Raw genomic sequence first — 22,104 nt, 5'->3', positions numbered from 1 at the left:
CCATTGCAGGCGCCAGATCGACGAGCGATCGGCGAGCGGGATTTTTTTTTTAATTTTCGGAACACTATATATACGCGATCTGCACGTCATTTTCATTTGCACCACTTGTTTTAACGAGTTTTCTCTCTATCTTAATTTCTGTACAAGATCAACAACGCGAAATGAAGCACAACAACGAGCCTACTCCAGGGACGAGCGGGTCTCAAACTGACGAGGACTGCAGGAGGATGGCGGAGAAAGAGTTCCCCGTGCCCGGGCTTTACAAGGAGTTCACCTACTGGAACTGCTACCTGGTGCTAATGGACTCCGAGAAGTTTCGGGCAGGAGTCGATGCTGGCTGGCCGAAGAACCAGCGCCTGAACTATACAGGTGATTACGCCGGCGGCAGCAGAGGCGGTTCCCACGACCTCCCCGAAGATGCGCAGGAGACCCCGTCCCCTCCCTCGTTTACTCGCCGCACTCGCCCGGTTGGTCAAAGGCGGGCGCAACGGGCTCGCCAGAAGTCCGAGGAGGTTCAGTCGTCATCCCCCACTGTTGGCAGCCCGACAGCCGACCTCGCCTTCTTGGCGCGTCAACAAACGCGGGCTCAGATGTACAAGGTCATATCTGACTGGAAGAATTCCACTGACCCCGAGGAGAAGAGTTTTTTTCACGCACTGCTCGTGAGTATGCGAGCCGATTTGACTGCCGCCGCGGCACAAGCGGGGGGCTCAGACGCGGGCTCAGATGCCACAGATTTGGTGGTCCCGGATAGCGGCGACAACGCTGACGATGGCGACGACGGCGAGGGGGGGCTCGTGCGTGGAGTATGAGTTTTTTTAAAATTAATGTAATTTTTTTTGTTAATGTATTTTTTTTAATTAATGTACTTTTTAAAATTTTAATATTATTATTGAATTTTTCCATATATGTGTCGTAAATTTAATTCCGTATTTTGTGTGATTGTTAATTATTTATTTTTAATAATTTTGTTTATTATGGCTGTGCTATTGCTTGTCCAGTTGCTTGTCCTGATGATGTGGCAGGAGGAGTTTTGGTGATGATGCTGTGGCAGGAGGAATTTGTGGCTAGGCTACGGCTGGGCTATTCTTATTGGAGATGCTCTCAATAATGTCCCAAGCTGCAGTAAAAAATCTGCTGCACCAGAGCAAGTGTAGGTTGTCGAACTGCTGCCTGTCGACGTGCCAGAGCCATCTTCGACAACGAAGGACAACCCAGCTACTCACTCAAGGAGCGACACACCACCTGCCCGGGTGTCTTGCACTGGAGGCACATGAGGTTGGGGAGCTGCACCCAGGCTAATTAGTAAGATTCAAATCAAAACTAGTAGCAGTACAAATTTGTACCCATAAACAAAACTGAAAATGGAAGTGCAGCTCTAAAGAAGAATTCATGTGAAGGTAAAAACTGTCTGGGAATAACATTGACCAGCATATAAACATTTAGAAATAATTAGTCCAGCGAGGATGAATAGAAGAGATATAATTATATGCTAATTTATTAAAATTATATTTTACAACATCTTCACACAAAAAACTGATGCCCATGAGATGAAGTATGAAATGTTACGCGCTGTAGAGAAAGCAATCTATCTGATTCTTCAACTGTTCTTGCAAGCTAGTTCCATTGCAGGGACTCAAAAAAAGTTCCGTTGCTGCCATTCTGTCTCGTTTCAAATGCAGTAATTAAGTTCTCTTGGAAAAGTTCTCGCAACAGATCACAAACCAACCTCAAAATATTATGGAGGTCAGAGTCTTGACCAGTTAACCACTCACTCTAAGTCTACGTATATCTGCAGCTTGCAAGGTCAAGAGCTCATGGTTACGGATAACTTAATACAAAATGAACGCATAGTAAACAGGAAGTGAAGTTGTTCTAAACAAATCAGACAAGAATGCAGTAAGATAAATTTATCTTAAAACCTCCTATATTATGTACTACTAGGATTTTAATAATTATGATACTAGTCTTGATAAAAATGTAGATGTGTGATGAGTATAAAATAAATGCCAGTAAAGAACATGCATGATACTTAGTTTGCTTTGAGATGTTCAAGCCAACAATTGAAACAATCTTTGAAGACACTAAAAATGGCCAGGCACATCTGGGTCTCCTGGTAAATATCTACATAAACACATTATAGTATAGCAGGTCTTCTTTGAACCAACTAACCTCCATTTCGAAGAGTGACTCATAAGTCTTCTTCTCTACTGTGTCATACACTGTAATGCCACTGATTTTCTGTATCCCATGCTTGACAGCAATCAAGTTCTGCATAGAAAAAGTTCAGAGACAAACACAAAGCTCAAACATAACCCAGTGTCCAGTATGCTAAAAATCTCTTAAGAATGTCACTCGAATTAAACTTTACGGATAAAAGGGCACACAAGAAAGCCCACCATAGTAATCACTCTCCAAACTAGACTAACCTCATTTTCTCTTGGAGATCGAATTATTTAATGTTGCTACTTTTACCAGGGTTGGAAATATAAGTAACAATACCTTTGGTATCGGCTAACAACATGATTTCCCAATAGGAAAGATTCTAAGTACAAGCCCTTGCATGATAATATGCAGTAAGATGTTAAAACCGGCCAAAGAACTTACCAACTGAAACTTTAACGAGCTATGTGGTTGTACCTCTCCAAGAGTCTGCAACAAGTTCACGAAAAATCTGTTAAAAAATATTGCCGCTTTTCATATGTAGAAAAGGCTCTAAGATTTTAATAGTTCAACAAAGCTTCCATTATCCAGACTAGTAAATTTCCAAAGTTAGGATGGAATATGCCATAGTAAATATATAAGGCATTTGAGAATATATAAACCAACATCATGTCATAAATGCAGCATTGATAAATTTATGTATGTCTCCGGTTCTCCATCAAATGACATATATATAGTGAAAGTGGTTATTAAGGTATATTTTGGATAGGTTACCATTGTCTGAAGACCATTGACCACAACAGCCTTCTCATCAGGTGAACCAACTTCTGATACCCATACTTGAAACGGCCCCAATACACGATCTGTCAAATTTATGAGATTCAAACCCACCTGCAGAAAATACAAATTGTCAACTTTAAAACACATAGTAATTTATAAATGCATAAAATAACCAACACATTTCTCATATTTTGGTTCTGCCTTCATGGTTTAAGAAATCAGTATTTTCCTTCATATTACAATGTTTTTCGATATTGGATTATATATGCTTGATATCCTATGTAAGCATTCATAACCATAAAACCATTTAACAGACGATTCATATGTGGATGTCTATCCGGCACCTAAGCTAATGGAATCCACTTATGGAGAAGCAGACAAGTGGAAGATTCAGCAGGAAATGGAAATATATACAACTTTCAAGCAGTAATAAATATACACGTAATTGAAATTTTTGAAAATAAAAGCAACTTAGGGCAGAACCAAGATATCAATTAATAGTGCCATGAAATGACCATGATCATTTTACAGGTACCACCATGATACAGTTGAAATTATAGATTAAGAAAATTGAAGCCATATGATACAATCTCACTGAGCTTGGAATTTACCAGGAACGATTTCTCCAACATAATCACAGATGGCATCTCCACTGCATGCAACTCAATGTCCTTCCGGGTAACAGGCTGCAAAGGGAATTGAATGTAATCATAAAATTATTGAGGTGAGGTGACAATGCAAATGAGTATTTGACTCCTTCCACATGTGATCTACTTAATGATACAGGTTTTAATGATACCAGTTCGTAACATCCAAACTGAACGGCAATTACAAAGAGGATACCACCATGTTAAGTTTAGTTATTCGTGATGCTCACACCAGCAATCAGCATAGAGTTAAAACTAAAATCACAAGATTTTTCTTTGATACACTATCCTAGTTGTCGACAATAGGAAGCATTAATGCAGGCCAAAATTTTAATGAGAAGCTGAAAGGAGAAAATCAACTTACATTACCAAGTATATGTTGAGTTTGCAAGCGACCTGGCTCACCCAAATTTGTACGCCATGTTATCTGAAGCTTGCCAAGAATCTTGCTGCTCTCAGCTTTAAATTGTGCATTGTCAGGTGATGAGAATTTTAATTGGTAGAGATAATTATAGATTCCTCCTCCGGATTTGATGAGAATGGGTTCCTTAAAAGTCTCACTGTAAAAGCAAAATAGAAGCTAACGATTATGCAGAGAAGACTACCTATACCAAGTAAAACAAGTTAAAGACAAAATGTTCAAAAAGAAAACATTGACTGTTCACTAATGAAAAGATCCATCCGAACCACCTCAGTACTGAGCTAGGCTCTGAAGAATGATATTCAGCTCTGAGGACTGTTGCACTCCAATATTGTGCCGGCTCAAACTCAACTTGATCCATGTAAAGGTCAGATTTCGTATGGTTTTCTATGCAGGCTTCCAGAAATGTTGTGTCCTGAGAGAAGATGGACTTGATCATCACAAAATAGGAAAGCTTGTTTAATGAAAAAAGCATATTCACAGAAGAGACAGGCCTCAAATTGCTTTTCATCAGCATAACCTGATAACTGTTGCAGCACCATTACCAACAGTCTGAAGATCAGAAAGCTGGTAAAGTATGACTAAAATTTTACAGGACCTCCATCAGTGTTGTGCGAACCCTATATGCTAACCAAATAGCATATTACATGTAGTTGGACTGAATCTCATGGTAACCTCTGTAATGACCCATTGTCACAAAGGGCAATAACATGATAGTAATGTGGACCATGGACACCCATCTAATCATCCTAATATCTATGAAACAACTGCAGATTCTGCATTATCCTGAAGATGCATATTTCTCCACAATCATAATGACTTCGGAAGATCCAAACTAAAATCAAAAGCTTTAACCATTCCTGACGTACCTTCACATTGCGAACCTGCAAGAATAGGAGATTAACTATTACATTGACAAAATCTAACAAATATGGTGGTGTGACATGAAATAGGAACTAAGAGTAGTATATTCGGAACTGGACTAATGATCAAACCATGAAACCAAACATACTACTCCACTAATACGAAATATATGGAGAACAAAAGATAATTTATCAACAATCTTCAGAAATTTCAAGCAAGTTCGCCTTGCTTTTCCATTTTCACTTCCAAGTTCCAACAAATGTCACTTCAAGTCAGTTCTCATATCACTAATATTTCACCACCAAGCAGCTAAATTTTTAATTGAAGAGAGTTCTCACTTCAAGCCTTATGGATCTATTGAAACCCCAGACTAGGTAGTTTCGTTCTTATATATTCATGTGTGTGCTTCAAGGTGTTTAGTGGTTAAGGTTTCAATAGCTTAATTTCAAGCACTGAATCTTTGTTTGAAGGAACCACTTACAGACAGTTCATGAAATAGGAAGAAAAGAGAATGAAGGAATCCTTTAGACATGACAATTACATGGCATGAGAAACTTCACCAAGGAGTACCTTAGTTCGGACTGAGAGGGGGTTTGAAACCATGAATTTGAAAAATTGGGGGAGATACTTCCTCTCATTGTCACCATCGGTATAAAGTGCTGTACACACCAACCTGTTGATGCAAGAAAAACATCATGCAATACAGAACAAAAACTATCAAAGCACATAACATTTAATCAAAATTAGTCCTGATGCTATTTTTCCAAGTGAGCTTACGTGTGCGCACCCAGCTCTTTGACATCATGTTCCACAATGAAATCATAACGGCCACCAGCACGTATTGATTCAACAGGTGACTTTGATGAATCCAAAAGCAGTAATCTTTGTCTTTCTGTTTGAATTTCAGCCTATTGTCAACCATATTGAAGTTAAAATTATGGATCCTCAATTGCAGTCGCCACATAAGATGGAAAAGGAGATTGGCATCCCCAAAACAAGCCAGCTTATGTTTATATTCCTACAAATAATTAATCATGGATTTGCTTCTCTCATTCATATATCCCTCTATGTAATTTTATTGGTTTTCCTGTGTGCTTTCTACCGGCTGTCCTTTCTAATTCCTATATTTTTTTGACTTGCATAGCAAAGAGTGCAACATAAAGTGAATATTGACACAAATTAAGAGGAGAACACACTATCATCTCAGGGAAATTCCATTAACTGATTAGTACAACAAACCAAAAGTAGTGGGAAAATACATCTCTAACCTGGACTTGAAATACACACACAACACTGAACTGTAGAAAATGACTACTTCAGTCATTGTAATTTAAACTCAAAAATTACTGGCAAAGTGATCTATGAACCTACAGTCTACGTAATGAAGTTGTAACTTGAAATTTTTATTCAAAGTGAAAGGAAGATAACTAATTCAAGAAGAACTCCTATGGAGTACATAATTGTCATAACATACTAAATAATTGAACCATAATTGAATTATAAAGAAGCATCTCTCTTTTTCTCTAAATATATGAATGTGAATACATAAAAAGTATACAGCTTTTGTGTGTGAGAGAGCATAATTCAACAGATCAATGGCCTCAAAGTTCAACTCAACTGTAGTGTCTCCAGACTACACAGGCCAAAATTCACAAACCATTATGCATGATCTGAACCACTCAAAAGCGATTCCCGAGCCAAACGTATTCAGATAAAAATTCACAATGTAGTATCAAATGAATGTGATATTCACCTTAATCACAACGTCTCGGACTTCAAAATTGGAACTGTTGTTGATGCTTATATAACTGCAGAACGTCTCCCCCAAATATATCGCCCTAATTTCAACAAAGAGGAAACAAAACACGAAAAATTACAAACAGATAAATGCATTAATCCAGCAATCAAGAGCTGAGCAAGAGAGCAATAAATATTCGTGTCCCAGACAAAATGCACAACCTGAACCGGCAAATACCAAGCGCATAAACAGATATAAAAGCTATATGTGTATGCGTGTAAATACCCAAAGGCTTGGGGGAGAACGAGGAGGCCGGGGAGGCCGAGCGAATCGGTGGGTTGCTGAAGGAGGAATCTGCCGCGGTAGCTGAGGTCGGCTGGATCTACGGCCGCAGCGCTCGATTGACCGCCGAGGAGGCGAGGGAGGTGCGACGCCGCGATTGGATCGTCGAAGAGGTCCTCGCCAAAGAGGAGATCGCAGGGGTCGAATTTGAGAGGGGAATTGTCCACGTGGAGCGTCGGGCGGCAAAGACGCATCACTCTGAACGCCAATGAGTGCGTCGCCGGCTGCCCTCCGGCGCCTCCGCTGCTGCCGCTACTCATCGGATTTTGTTTGTTGAGTTACCGGAGCTGCGTTTAATGATAGTCGGAAGCAGTGTAGAAGCGGAGGAGGGCGAGAAGAAATGGTCAGAGAAGACTGTTGACTAGAAAGCGTGCTTATTCTTCACCCGCTTTTTGGCTTCTTTTTTTTTGGAATTTGTAGTGTAGTACTAGTAGTACTTGCTTCATTATACTCCATGATAATACTCCACGAACTAAAAAATCATACTCCCTCCCTCCCATTTGTCACTATTTAACTCAGTACGAATTTTTAAAAATATAATATTAGAAAGTAGGTTGAAAAAAATTAATGATATATGGATTCTATTTTATACCCTCCCCGTCTCATGTTACTCGCAATTTTCATTTTAGACCGTAAATTTAGGATTGATTTTTTAGTGTAGTTAAATTAGAATTTTAAGTGTAATGAGACATCACTTATTAAAGGAGCTCTTAACTTAAACTAACATATTAATTAAATGCATTAATTCTAACTTAAACTATAAATAGTGTAAGGAGTTTGTGACGAGCCGAAAAGCAACAGTGCAAGTAACATGGGACGGAGGGAGTATATTAATTTTATAATAAAATATCATTGAGAATGAGTTGATGGATTATAGAGTCCACTGGTAAAACTGAAAAGGGACATATTTTTAAGAATGGAAAAGAATAATTATAAGTGATAAATTTTAAGGACTCATGAAGAACTTCATTATAGGTTTACAGAAATTTGTCATTAGAGAGCTTTAGTTAAACTTAGAGTTGTCAACTGGGCCAGACTGCCCAGCCCACCAATGAAACGAAGCGGGGATGGGCTGGAGTCATTAGTTGAGATGGGCTCCAATTGAGCTATTTTGTAAACTAAGGCCCAGGATCATCTGAAGCACTGGCCAGGCCCAGGCCCATTAGAGGCCCACCTTCTATAAAAGAGACGTGAATAAGGGAATTCTGATTTTTCATAGATTTCAATTCATAAAATAATCCCTTTTATATCCTAAGGACTCTAGATGATTCGACTCTGTTTTGCGATCCGGGAAAGAATCACTAAGAAAACCCGGAAAGGAGCTTATTGGGCTCGACTCAAAAATAATTAAATACGTCCACAAAATAATTAAAATATCCGAAAATAAACTATTAACTAAGTAAGGAAAATAACTAAATAAACACGTCTCCTCTGCTTCTTCATCGCGAAACGAAGTCGCCATATCTGATCACCGGCTTCGGTTGCCTTCGGGGTCGATCGTTGAGCCCCGTCGTCTACCTTGGTATATCCTCGACCTCTGCCGTCGCGAACTTCTCCGCATGCTCCTCAATTCTTGGCTCCTCTGCATGTTGTTGCGATTCCTCGCCAAGCTGATGCGGTCCGGTCTCCTCTGCCCGAGTCTCGATGATCAGAGCAGTAGTAGTCTCCGTATCACTATCTTAGTGGTGGGATCGTTTGGTAAAGTTGAAGAGGGCGTTTGCATACTTTTTACTCCATTTTATTTTGTTTTTCTTTTCTCTGTTTTTTTTGTTTTGTTCATATTTTTCTTCACCTTTTCTTGTTTTTCTTTTGTTTTTTTTTTTTGTCTTCTTTCAAATAACTTAAATTAAGGCAACCTAGAATTTTGTCTCCACCATTATAAGGCAAGTTTTGATTAGACACGGGTTTTAAGAAATGTATCTATCTATACATATATAAAAGGCGAGTTTTGGCCTTAATATTAAATATTTTTTAGTTTTTGGGTATAAATTTAAATATTTAGAACTTTTGGGCAAATCTAGATATTTGTAGTAACTATAATTAATGTAATGTGTAATGAATGTCATGAAATAATTTAGGCATAGCAGTTACAAATATTTAATTTTTAGTTTAAATATTAGGAGTATGAATTTTGGGTCACTAGTTAAATCATAATGTGATACTTTTTCTAGACGTTTCTTCTATAAACTATTTACGCATTTTTAAAAAATTATAGCCAATTTCACTAAATAATGATTAATGATTTAGGCGTTTTTTTCAAGACCACTTAGGCGTTTCCTAGGTTGCTAATTAAATTATAAATTGATACTATTTGTATTAATTGTTATTGATTAACTATATAAATGAGGGATTTTTTTGTGATATATGATGGAATTTGAAAGGTTTAAGATACCTGACTACCTGTGTTGTCTTCGGTTTGTATCTACAAATACACGTTCTTTAGTTACGAAATTATCTTTTTAGTGTGATTTTGTGTTTTTTTTGTTTGCGTTTCTCGACGGCAATTTGTATTAGAGAATGGGGTAGAGGAGTCGTAGACGGCGGACGGTTGATGATGTGGTGGCCTTTATCTGTAGCATCATTTTTTGCCGGCAGACGCATGCCCAATTTGCATTTTTTGGTTTAATCTTTTTCGGTATTTTTATTATTATTAGTTTAGTTAATTGTATATTAGATTTATTCTACGTTTGAGATTAAATGTGTAATATGTAAATAGTTGTAAACTACAAATGTTAACCCTTATCTGCTAGAAGAATATTGATATTGACAATATTTACATGTATTGTTTTCTTTGCAGGTGTTCAGTCGAAAATAATACCAATAGCAACATATTGGCAAAACCTGTAGTAATACTTTGCATATTTTCCAAGTAATAGCATTGTTCCTGGTTTTCCAAGCAACATTTACATGCTTATTTTTTTCCTTTTAATTATGTTTTCATTCCATTTCATTTTATTAATTATATTTTTTGTTTCTTAACATTTCCTTAATTATATTTTTGTTTTTTTCCATTCATTTTTATATATCAATTTTGATACAACATCGTATTTGTTTTTAATATTATATGAACTTATTGGTAGTTTTTTTCTTTTTAGTTATATTTTTCGTTTCTTTCCATCCGTTTTTATTCATTATTTTAGATTGATGTTACCACCATTATTCTTTGTTTTTATTCATTATTTTAGATTGATGTTACCACCATTTAATTATAGTTGATCCATGTTAAAAAATTTATATTGAAATTATAATTGGCTAATTTTTTTATTACATATCTATAAGTAGAGTCATATGAAAGTATTATTCCTATTGATTATTGATTTTGTGTATTGCAAATTGATTTTGTTTCTTTTTAAAGTTATTGTATTTTATGATAGTTTTAGGTGAGGCGAGCGGCTTTGGAGATGACAAACGAGTTATTTTACCTATGGGTTCTGTTGGAGAGTAACGAGTTGTGAAGAATTGAAGGTTTTAGTTTATAATGATGAGTTTATTTTTAATTTTAAAGATAATGTAGTGTATAAAGAAGTTTTTTAAAAATTATGAGTAATTATCCATTGTTTAATTCTTTATTGTGATAGATTTTTATCTTCTTACTCCATGATTTAATGATTAAACATTATATTATGTGATTTGTTTCAATTAATTATGCTTCAATGTAGATTTGTATAGATTTTTAATTCTCATATAACTAAAATTGGGCTCATATTGTTATTCATTGTTAATATTGATTCTAATTTTGTTTAATTAATTTAAAATAAAAAATTAATATTTTAAAAATATATTAATCTGTGTGTAGCACAGGTGTGATACTAGTTACTAATAGAAAGTGAGTGGATAATGTTAGTGGAAGGTGGATTCTAGTTTTATATATTGATTTTATATTAAAATGTGATTGAAATAAAGTCAGTGTGACGTAAGATCCATTACAAAAAGAAGTACAAAAAAACAAATGAGGGAGTACTTATTTATTTTGGTAAATCTAATAGAATAATCCTATTTATAAAAAACTAGATGTCTGGATTCTATATGTTCGACTCTTTTTTGCATTTTTTGAATAAACTAATAAAGAAAATTTAAAATGAAACGTACATGCTTGACTCAATTATATTAATTAAATAAAAATATGATACTGAATATAATAGGAAAATGCACGGATAAAACTCTTTTTCCTTCTATTTCCTTCAATTCAAACATACCCTTATTAGAGAGTGTTAAATGCCAAATTGTCATTTGTCTACTGGTGTAGATTATTTCTGTCAGAGTGTTAAATGCCAAATTGTCATTTGTCTACTTGTTTGTTGAGGAAGACTTGTAGTACTCTAATTTCAGTCTTGCCTGAAATTAATAATGTAGAATGTTATTTATCACGTAAATATATTATCTAACATATAATAATACTAATAACTATGATTTAAGTATACACGTTTTATTTAATTGAGTGAAGAAAAACATTAAAATTACTATCCCTTTTCAAATCAGAAAAGTTTTACTACCATTTATAGTTTGTCGATAAATAATACTCCCTCCGTCCGCCATTAGGAGTTTCATTTCTTGGTGGCACGAGTTTTAAGAAATGTTAAGAAAAATGGATGGAAAAAAATTAGTGGAATATGAGTCACATTTGCATATAATATTAGTTTTAAATAAAATGTGGGTGGAATATGAGATCCTAGTACCATTTATCGTAAAAGTAAACCAAGACTTCTATTCGCGGACAGAGGGAGTGGTCTAAATTGAATTGGCTATTGAATTTAGTGAACGAGAGAAATGATATGCTATGTAGTTTTTGAGCATCTTATATGGATATAATCTTTATTTGATGCACGATTGATATTGTTTGTTTTATTTTATAATTCATATTTTATTCGATTTTATATATTAAAAAATGTTGTTGACAATTTTAATTTTATAAAATTTATAAAAATTAAAGCTCAATTTGTTCGTTTTCTCTTCAACCTTAAGTAAATTAATAAAATAACAAATCAAACTTTGATTTTTATAAATTTTAAAAAATTAAAATATTAATAATATTTTTATACTCATAAACCCTAAACATGCATAAAATAATAGGTATGTATCTCTAATACTCCCACTGTCCCACGATAGAAGTCACTCTTATTATTGGCACGAGTTTTAAGAAATGTATAGAATAGTTCCCGTCCCAGTTTAGGAGTGCAATTTAGTTAGGGCACGAGTTTTAAGAAATTGTTGGAGTGTGTAATAATTGAAGTGAGGTAGTGGTTGTTGGAGTATGTAATAATTGAAGTGAGGTAGTGGAAGTGAGACCCTTTTGACTTTTTGTATGTTTAAGATTTTGTTTTGTTTTATTTTTATGAAAATAATGACATTTGAGTGTAAATTTCATCAACAATGAGATTAAATTTTATGTCCAAATATGGTAAATTTTAAATGGGACTCTTAAACTGGGACGGATGGAGTAAGTTGAAAAAGTTAGTGGAATATGAGACTCACTTTTTTATATTGGTTTTATAATAAAATGTGAGTGAAGTGAGTTAGTGGAATGTGAGATCTACTTATCATTTATGATAAAAAAAATTGAAGTGTGACTCTTAGAGTATTAGCAATGGTGACCTATCTCCAGAGCACATCTTAGAGTCTATCTCCATTTTTTCCTGCCACATCAGCAGACCCATCTCTGAGCCTATCTCCCTGTAATGAGAGTCCATCCCAGAGTCTATCTCAGAGCCCATCTTATTTCCACATCATCATTGTTTTTATATATTTCACTTGTAATTGTTGGTGTAAATTAAAGACAACGTAATATACGACAAAAAATTTGTCATTAAAAATAAAATAAAACATCATACATTAAAAAACAAAAAAAAAAGATAAAGATAGAAAACATAATAAAAAACAACGGAAGCACAGCCTCAGAAGCACTCGGGTTCTGACTCGTCCTCCCCGACACAACCCATTAACCCTATGAATTTGGGGCAATCCTTCAGTTGCAGATATATTTCCCAGTACTTGAACCCTCTCGCATTGCCATCGTAGAAATCGTGAAATTTAACTCACTTATACACCAGGCGTTTCCAATGCTTGCGTAGATCGTCGGGTTGGTGTGTCGGGGCACCTGCAGGCTTTACTTGTTCGTATCTTTTCGTGATACGCCCCCAGAAACTGCCCTTGCAATTGTTGGCCACAATCGAATCCTCAGAGATCTCTGTCCAACAATGAGCAAGAACAATCAACTCCTCTATGGAGTAGGTACTCATCGTCCGCCTAGCTTCAGACCCCTCCCCGACTGTCTCCTTCTTCCCCTTCATGTCGGGCACCTTGTTGCTGAAGTTCATATTACCGTGGAGAGAAGTAATAAAATTGAAATTGAGATTGGAAAGGGATGAATGTGAATTGATGGAGAATGAGGTATATATAATGGATTAAAAATTGAATTAATTTTTTTAAAAAATGGATATCGGCTTTATCATCGGCCCGAGCCCCCGCAATAGAGGCGCATCGCCGGCCGATGCAGAGCCGATATGCCATCGACTGGGGCGATCACTCGGCGCAGGGGCGGAGGCGTTGGGGGTGGAGATGGGCTCTCACCCTACAATGGTGACCTATTCGAGCCGATAGGGGGGGCGCCGATCGATCGGCCCCCTGTCACGACCGCATTTCGCTAAGGATAGCGAAAGTGGGTAATCCGCGACTAATAAGAGAGATTAAAGAAACGGAGAAAGAAAAGGGGTACGTTGGTTTTGAAAAATGAAACAGTTCAAATTTTCTTTGCTATACAAAGTAAGCTTTAAACATTGCAGGTCCATAAAACTTGATTGGGGGAGAAGGTCTGCCATCTGCTTGGGTACCGCCAGAGGGCTTGAATTCCTTCACGAACAACTCGTGCCTCGTATCGTGCATAGAGACATCAAAGGTAGCAATATACTTTTGGACGCGGACTTCCAACCAAAAATTGGAAGCTTCGGATTGGCTAAATTTTTCCCGGATAATATATCCCACATTACCACAAAAATAGCAGGAACGACGTACGTCCCTTTTGTATAATTTCATACTGTTCCCAATTCCCAAATGCAAAAACTAGGGCACAAACTGGTCTTTGGGATGCTACCTTTGGTTTTGTTCATGATATTGTATTAACACTCATACTGGTATTTTGATGCTGACATGCCGTCATCATTTTTAGAATTCATGTTCCTTTGTTTAGGTAGACTGACTTCTTCCTTTGGTTTGTGCTGAACAGAGGTTACCTTGCTCCTGAATATGCATTAGGTGGTCATTTGACAGTGAAGGCCGATGTCTATAGCTATGGGATTCTTACACTCGAAGTTGTAAGTGGCAGAACTTGGGCGAATGCTGATCATGGAGACGCTCTAAAGTTGCTAGCTGAATGGGTACGCGATTCATTTTTTGTACCTTGTGAATGTTTACTTGTCACATATGATCGAACTTCATGGATCTCTCAACTTCAGTTCATACTTTTAACTTTTGCTAGCTAATGTTGTTCCATTTTTTCTGTTGACTGTTTTACTTTCTTTCTCAACGGATTGCTCCATAGGCATGGGAGCTATATCAAGAAGAGAAACTGCTGGATCTGGTTGACCCCCAACTGGAAGAATTTCCGGAGAAGGAGGTTCTGAGGTACATGAAAGTTGCCCTCTTCTGTACCCAAGCAGCCGCAAGCAGAAGGCCTGTATGAGCCAGGTGATAGAGATGCTCTCAAGAAATGTTCGACTCAATATGAATGAACTCACACCTCCGGGTTTCTTCGATGATTCAGCAAGTCTTAATGGTGGATCAGCGAAGGATAAGTTATCCGGCGCTTCAACCAGCTATCAGATGAACTCTTTTGCCTCCACAATCACTCAGGTGACCCCAAGATGAGGTTGGATTCTACTTGCTTCAATACACCTTCTCCTTCATTTTCTTATTTGTAAAGTGACCCAATACCATTATATGTTGATTCGTTTCTACTCTATTTCAAAATAAAATATGCCAGTATATCAAATCCGGTATCTAATTGGATATGAAGGCCATCTGATGAATCTCAACTAACTGAGATGATTTGTGTGTAAACTGTAAAGTAAAGCTTTTATGTTCCTCTATTAGTAGGGATGTAAATGAGCAGAGCCAAATATGTCTCAGAGCTCTATCTAAGCCACCCTTTTTCTCCTGCTTCCTGCTTGAGCTAAGCTCGTCAGTTACATGGCAACATCTTTTTCAAGCTCGATTTTAGCTCATCAAAAATTTCGATAATATATTACATGAGCCCGATTGTTAATCTGTTTAGGGTCGAGCTGGAGCTCAGGTTTAGCGATACTTCAAAAAGATCACAACTAACTGGTTCATTTATAAGGAACTATTTATTAGACAGGTAACATGTTACAGCATCAACGGCTCTACCCAGAGCATGAGAAAACAAGAGAAATTAAGCAAAGATCACAACAACAAAATATGTTCATACAATTATACTACACAAACAAGAATGTTCTATGGTAATAAGCTCAAAACACAGTACTGCTTGGTTCAGTCATATTTTCTTGGTTCGTCAATTTCAAGAAAGGGAAACATAAGGATTAGTAAATGACAAATTTAATATAAAATACAAATTTCTGGATTCACGGCGCCAAAGTGCATCCTCTCAAATACTCAGCAGAATCAGCTACTTTGCTGGTCTTCGGTTGGAGCAGCAGCAGGTTCTTCCGATGCCTGAGCACCAGCAGCACCATTAGGTGCAGACTCTTCCACGGCTTCTTTAGTTGAAGTTGGTTTATCGCTTGATTCCTTTACATCTTTCTTGCCTTTCCCATCCTTGCTGTCTTTCGGATCCTTAGCTGGAGCAGGTGGGGGTGGAAGCATGTGCGGTGGGGGATTGTGTTTCAGCTTGATCAATATCCCACGCATCCTTGAAAGGTCAGTTGGTTTGCCGGGCTTGGGGCCTTGGACGACTGTGATGGACGGCTTCTTCTCTTGGTCCTTCTTCTTTCCTCTCTTCTCGATGTGGGCCACTTCGTTAGGGACGAGCTCTGCTATGGATTTCCAGTAGTGTTTATCTGCCTCTTTGTGGAATTTTTCTTGACTGGCTAGGGATAACTGTTTCCAAAATTGTAAATAAAGCATCAGGGTAAAGATTGCAGTTGTATACTGTATTAGTAAAAATTAAGTGATGATCTTCAAGATGAAAACGCAAACCTTCTCTTTTTCTCTGTTAGTGTTCTTGTTAGTCTCCACATTAAGCTTTGTTTTCTCATAGAAAGCTTTTATAAACTCTTCACCTTCTATAATAATTTGGATCCGCATCTCCTTTTCCTTCTTTTCCTTCTCTTCCAGACGAATGGTGTTTAGCCTGCAAACAAAAATCAGGAAAAAAATATTATCAGCAGATTCCATACCATTCGTCATTTAAATTGTTGAACTTTAAATTAAAACAAAAATTTGATACTACATTGACAGCCATAAAAGGTATCCTCATTTTCTGAAAGTTTTAACACTAGCCTTATGGTTTCGCGGACTAGACATTCTCTTATTTGGCAAGCATTTCATCAATTAATATTGAACCAAACAAAGCCTTACAAGTTACAACCAACATCCAATTAATTTAAAATCAGGCAAATTTATTTATGTTCATGTCAAAACGATGAATCTTTCATAAAAATTCACACACTGTGATTATCATATTGTTCACATGACATGAATATGCTATACCCAAAATATTTCTTCACGCAGACAATTAATAATCCAAACTTTCATGCTCTCTACTTTTATTAAGTAAAATCACACAATTATATGAGATAATAGGACCATCAAATAAGACTACGGATATGGAAGTAGTTAAGAACATGCTACAAAAGACCTGCTTTTTATGTCAAACTAATAAATATCTATCACCGAGACAAATTAGGAATCCAACTTAACACAATCAATACAAGAAAAAGGTGCAATTTTGTGAAATTAAGTGTTCAGTCAGCCTAGCCTGGTTATTTTAGTGCAATTTAGTATTTTGTTGACACTCACCAAGTGGGGTAAATACAAAACTCATACAAAATGTATCACATTTGTTTCATATTAGTACAAAAAGTTTAAAGTTGGCATAAATCGTACAAAAGTTTCTTTCGTGTTTCAATTTAGTACATTCTGTTATATGTGTTTAAACGGTGTTAACTTTTTACTTATATGACGTACAAACCATGAAACAATGATAAAAAATTTTGTACCAATATGAAACAATCAAAAAACTTTTTGTACCAACATGAAACAATGATGAAACATTTTGTACTTCACATAGACAAAGAGTTAATGCCGTTTAAACACATATAACAGAATGTACTAAATTGAAACACGAATAAAACTTTTTGTATGCTTTATAGCAACTTCAAACTTTTTGTACTAATATGAAACAAATGTGATACATTTTGTATGAGTTATGTATTTACCCCTCACCAAGTGAATTCTGTTTGGAAAACAATGCCCCTATCGAAATTATTTCAGCCACGCCTCGAATTGTCACTAAATACTAATTTAGTAAGAAATCAGGGTACTCCCAAAGACTTCATTTAATATAAACCCAAGTCACCGCCTAGAAAATCTATCTTCATGAACATGTGAACATCCTTATTTTTTATCTTCACCTACATATTCTTTGATTACCAGAGATGTCTTGCTTACTAAGCTCGTATGAACTACTCTGATCACGTTAAACATTGAAATCAAGTTGACAAGCATATAGTTTAGGATTAAGGTGATATCGTGGTTTCCCTGAAAATTAACTATCCGGTTGTTCTCATCTAGATTGAGATGTTAAACAAAGATGCCTAAATAACTACATCTTGATCCTTCCTATTGACCCCAAGTCCCCAACCAATTGATCTAGCAGCTACCAGGTTGCAGAGAGCTATAATCAGTCTTAGAGAACTGAATCTACATATGTGCTGAAACATAGGGATGGTTTGTATTATATATATTACTAATATACTACTATCCAGGTTAACCCATGCCAATTAACAAATCAAATAAGTAGATTGTCCAAGTTCTAAGATCCATTGATACAAATCAATTATGCCGACAATCTCCCTAAATTATGTAAGTACTTCCTCTCATTTTCCTTTTCCTTTTCACCGAACTAAAATCCAGCAATAGATCTCCACAAAATTAGTAAAATTGATAATTAACAAGCTTAAACAAACTTCACCGGAGCACAATGAAGCAGATCCGACGATGTGTAGGAGCATAAACAAAAAATCAACAACTTAATTACTGAATACAAATGCAGAAACCTCACCTCCGCCATTCACGAAGAGCGAATCCTTCTTCCTGCATCTCATTAGGAGGCGGCAGGATCGGTCCGTCGGAGGTGAATAAGCCCTCGGAGTCCTGGCCAAGGTCGTACGGCGAGCTGCCGTTGCCGTTCGAGATCGGAACCGAAGCGTCGTGCTCGAAAGGCTCAGCATTCGAGTCGAATCCGAATGGATCGGAGGAGTTTGGCAGGTCTACTGGAACTTGCTCGGGTTCCGAGTATTCCGGCGTGAAGGCAGAGCCTGAGTAGGGCGGTGCGTCGGTGGAGGAGAAGGCAGAATAGGAATCGGCGTAGCTGGTGTGTCCTTCGTAGTCAAATGGAGGAGCTGCCGCGTCGTCGAAGGATGCCATCTCCTCTCTCTCTGTAAACAGACGCTGAATTTTCTCTCACCGATTTTCGTATTGCTTCGCTCTGTTTTATGCTTCTAGCTGAAAATAAAATGGCGTATGTTACTGATTATTGATTTTATACAGTACCATACATTTATTTATGTTATCATATCCCATACCCCAATTTTAAAGCAACTCATTCATTTTCCTTATCATATCATCATCATAGCATCAACAATGGCGGATATCCCGCTAGACGTCGGACTGGCATGCCGGATGTCCACACTGGACGTCCGCCATTAGGCGAGAAGAGGCAAATGTGGACGTCCGCCGCGGATGTAAGGTATCCGCGGCTTTTCGGCGACGTCCGCCATTGCGGTGCCACGACGGACGTCTCGATTTTTAATTTTTTTTAAAAACTCTATATATACGGCTCGTTGAACTTCATTTCATTCGCATCACTTGTTTTAACGAGTTTCTCTCTCTACTTTCATTTCTTTTGAAGATAGATAAATGGAGCACGACAGTGATTCTCCCGCCAAGAGCAAGTCACAAACGCAGACGTTTCCCGTTGGATGTGGGGGAAACGCCGACGGAACTGCTGGGATGTCCAGGATGATGCTCGGAATGGCGCCGATGATGCCCCAACCCCAAATGGCGGGGATGATGCCCGGGTACTATAATATGTATCCTTGGTGTGCATGGATGGGTGGGATGATGCCCCAAATGCCCAGTGTGAGTTCCGCGATGATGGGGATGGTGCCCGTCCCGATGATGCCCCAAATGCCGGGATGATGCAGGGCATGCCTGCCGCTGCTGAGGTAGCAGGCTGGGGGTCCCACAATCACCTGGGGACAATGTCTATTGCCCTTACATGAATTTATTGTCTAGCGATTCCCAAAGTACTCCTCTAGAGACACAGTTTGCCGACATTGAGACTTTCTCTTTTGAGGAGTTGAGGATATCTCCGGTCAGAGAGTCTCTCATTCAGATACCACCGGCGGTAGGGAGGTCGAAGAAGAAGGGCAAAGGGAAGGGTAAGGGCACTACCTTGTCCTCGCGTGCGGGGGACGAGGGTGGGGCAGGGATAGAGGGGGCAGAGGAGGAGGCGGCGAGGGAAAGAGGACCATCTGGAGCGTGGTGGAGTGCGTCGCGCTGGCTCAGGCCTGAGTCGGTATAGTCGAGGATCCCTACATCGGGGCTAACCAGCAAATCGACAGAATGTGTTGGCGCATTAGCCAAAGCTACCTCAGATTCAAACCGCCAGGTGGAAAGTTTCACGATGGAAAGCAATTCCGGAAACAGTGGGAGCGGCTGAGGAGGCAGCTCAGCCGATTTGCCAGCATCTACTAAAACAACCTCTGCACGGCAACCAGCGGCATGACCACAGAGGATGTGAAGTCTTTGTCCATGCAGCAGTTCCCCGACAAGGAGAAGAAGTTCGGCGTCTTCAACTATTGGGATGTCTATCTTGTCGTGCAGAATTCTTCTAAGTTTTGTACGGGTGTTGAATCTGGCTGGCCGAAGCGGACAAAGATCAACGCCTCCGGTGAGTATAGCAGCAGTGCCGGTTCCCACGACCTCCCCGACGTCGAGGCATAGTTCCTGACCCCTCAATCGTCGTCCTGCCGCCGTCGCCTGGTTGGGCAAAAGACCGCGATGCGGATAGCTAGGGGAAGCGCCAGCGGGTCCCACGAGGTCTAATCGACAGCTCCTTCCCAGCAATCCCGAGCTCACCCAACTCGCCCGCATGCAGCAGCAGCAGAGCCTGCTAGAGACCATGGACAAGTGACATGCAGCGACTGACCCCTTATACAAGTTGATGTTGAAGGATGTTATCGACAGTATGAGGCACGATTTGGAGATGCCATCCCTGCCCGGGAGTGATGCCGGGACTGGCCACGGGGACGACGAGGAATGAGACGGGGGTCGCGTTTGTCGAAGCTTTGGGTTGTAATTTTTTAACTATTTTTTTAAAAAAATAATTATGTATGTTTTTTACTATTTAAATAAAATCGTTGCATTTTCCCCGTATTCGTGTCGAAATTTTAATTCCGTAAATTGCATATTTGTGGATTTGTGAATTTTTATTATTGTGGATGTCCGTCGGGATGTCCTTGGGGATGTCCTTATGACATGGTAGTGCAGTGAAAGGTCCTTAGGGCGTCCACTATGGGTAGGACGTGGCTATAGCCGCGTCTGGGGGCGGTGGGCGGGCGGCTATAGTGGGGAAGGTGGGCGGACAACTTTTGGGGGCTATTGGGGCGGCGGACGTGGGATAGCCGCATTCGGGGCGAGGACGCGGCAGTGAAAATGTAGAATTTTGTATTTGGAATTTGGGGTTATTGGAGGTGTCCACTATAGTGGCGGAAATAGAATTTTGGGGCTATGGACAACAAAATTGAGGCTATGGACAAAAACTGGGGCGGGGCTATTGGGCGTGTCCGCCTTATAGTGGATACCCTTATGATATGGCAGAAGGTATTTTTAAGAAGTCCGCCGGGACATCCGCACCATTGCGGATGCTCTTTAACATAAATTTATACACCGTATGTTAGACCATTATCTTATACAATCTCATGCTACTTTTTCTTATTTCTTTTCTCTTAGGCTATTCACAATGGCGCCTAGCGCCGGCGCTAGGCGGTCGCTAGGCGAACCATTGCAGCTTCCGAAAACCGCCGAGCGGTTTTTCAGAATTAAAATCGCCTAGCGCTAGGCGGTCGACGGGCGCTGGGCGATGCGCTAGGCGATCCGCTCGGTGCCATTGCAGCGTCGGGATCGCCCAGCGCATCGCCCAACGGTTTTTTTGTTTTTTTTTTAAAATTTTCGAGACACTATACATACGCGATTTGCACTTCATTTTCATTCGCACCACTTGTATAAACGAGTGGGGTACCTCACGATGAAACCGGCCTCCTCCAAGTACATGTCGACATGCGCCAAACGGAAGCTCATATTCAACTCCAAAAGGATTTAATTGAAGAGTTATGGGCGCGGAGGACTGCTCGGAGTTAGTTTTTTTTATTTATGTAATTTTGTAAAATGTACTTTTTTTTAATGTAATTTTTATTATTAATGTACTTTTTTAAAATTTTAGTACTTTTTTTAATTTATTGTACTTTTTTAATTTATTGTACTTTTTTTAAAATTAAAATAGTATTATTAATGTTTCCCGTATATGTCTCGTAAATTAAATTCCGTATATTGTGTTATTAGTGATGTGGCTATTGATGTGGCTGGGCTATTTATGATATGGCTAGGCTATGGCTGGGCTATTTCTGATGTGGCAGGAGGATTTTTAGTATTGATGATGTGGCAGGAGGAGTTTGTGGCTGGGCTATGGCTGGGCTATCACCTCTGTGAATACCCTTAGACCATGTTTATCAGCAACCCCCAACCCAACCCAACCCAACCATCCACTTTTTCAATATTTAATTCATTTTTATCTCCTCCACATCATCTTCCACATCATTAATATTCACCCAACCCAACCACACATATTTTCATGGTTTATCAATGACCACCCAACCACACTATTATATATTTAT

General features: G+C 38.5%; 2 protein-coding genes and 1 pseudogene across 2 annotated transcripts; 1 reads left to right on the top strand and 2 right to left on the bottom strand.

Moving 5' to 3' along the window:
* Positions 1 to 1,467: 1,467 nt before the first annotated feature.
* LOC121802696 (trafficking protein particle complex subunit 13-like) lies at positions 1,468 to 7,358 on the bottom strand. Its single transcript, XM_042202373.1, has 12 exons — positions 6,899 to 7,358; positions 6,629 to 6,713; positions 5,653 to 5,783; positions 5,446 to 5,548; positions 4,881 to 4,895; positions 4,281 to 4,426; positions 3,955 to 4,150; positions 3,555 to 3,629; positions 2,938 to 3,054; positions 2,608 to 2,652; positions 2,173 to 2,271; positions 1,468 to 1,792 (listed from the first exon to the last, which is right to left on the bottom strand). Exons 1-12 carry the CDS (start codon positions 7,213 to 7,215, stop codon positions 1,772 to 1,774), a joined length of 1,350 nt encoding a protein of 449 aa, XP_042058307.1. The 5' UTR covers positions 7,216 to 7,358; the 3' UTR covers positions 1,468 to 1,771.
* Positions 7,359 to 13,337: 5,979 nt separating this feature from the next.
* On the top strand, positions 13,338 to 14,911 carry LOC121803760 (annotated as a pseudogene).
* A 431-nt stretch (positions 14,912 to 15,342) lies between these two features.
* LOC121802627 (clathrin light chain 1-like) lies at positions 15,343 to 18,681 on the bottom strand. The gene is made up of 3 exons (XM_042202305.1): positions 18,210 to 18,681; positions 16,124 to 16,277; positions 15,343 to 16,024 (listed from the first exon to the last, which is right to left on the bottom strand). The coding sequence occupies exons 1-3, from the start codon at positions 18,572 to 18,574 to the stop codon at positions 15,590 to 15,592; spliced, it is 954 nt and encodes a 317-aa protein (XP_042058239.1). The 5' UTR covers positions 18,575 to 18,681; the 3' UTR covers positions 15,343 to 15,589.
* Between the last annotated feature and the right edge of the window lie 3,423 nt (positions 18,682 to 22,104).

This window comes from Salvia splendens, chromosome 5 (genome assembly GCF_004379255.2).
Source record: "Salvia splendens isolate huo1 chromosome 5, SspV2, whole genome shotgun sequence".
Lineage (NCBI taxonomy): Eukaryota > Viridiplantae > Streptophyta > Magnoliopsida > Lamiales > Lamiaceae > Salvia > Salvia splendens.
Note: the sequence above shows the minus strand (reverse complement) of the source record. Positions and strands in the feature narration are given on the sequence as shown.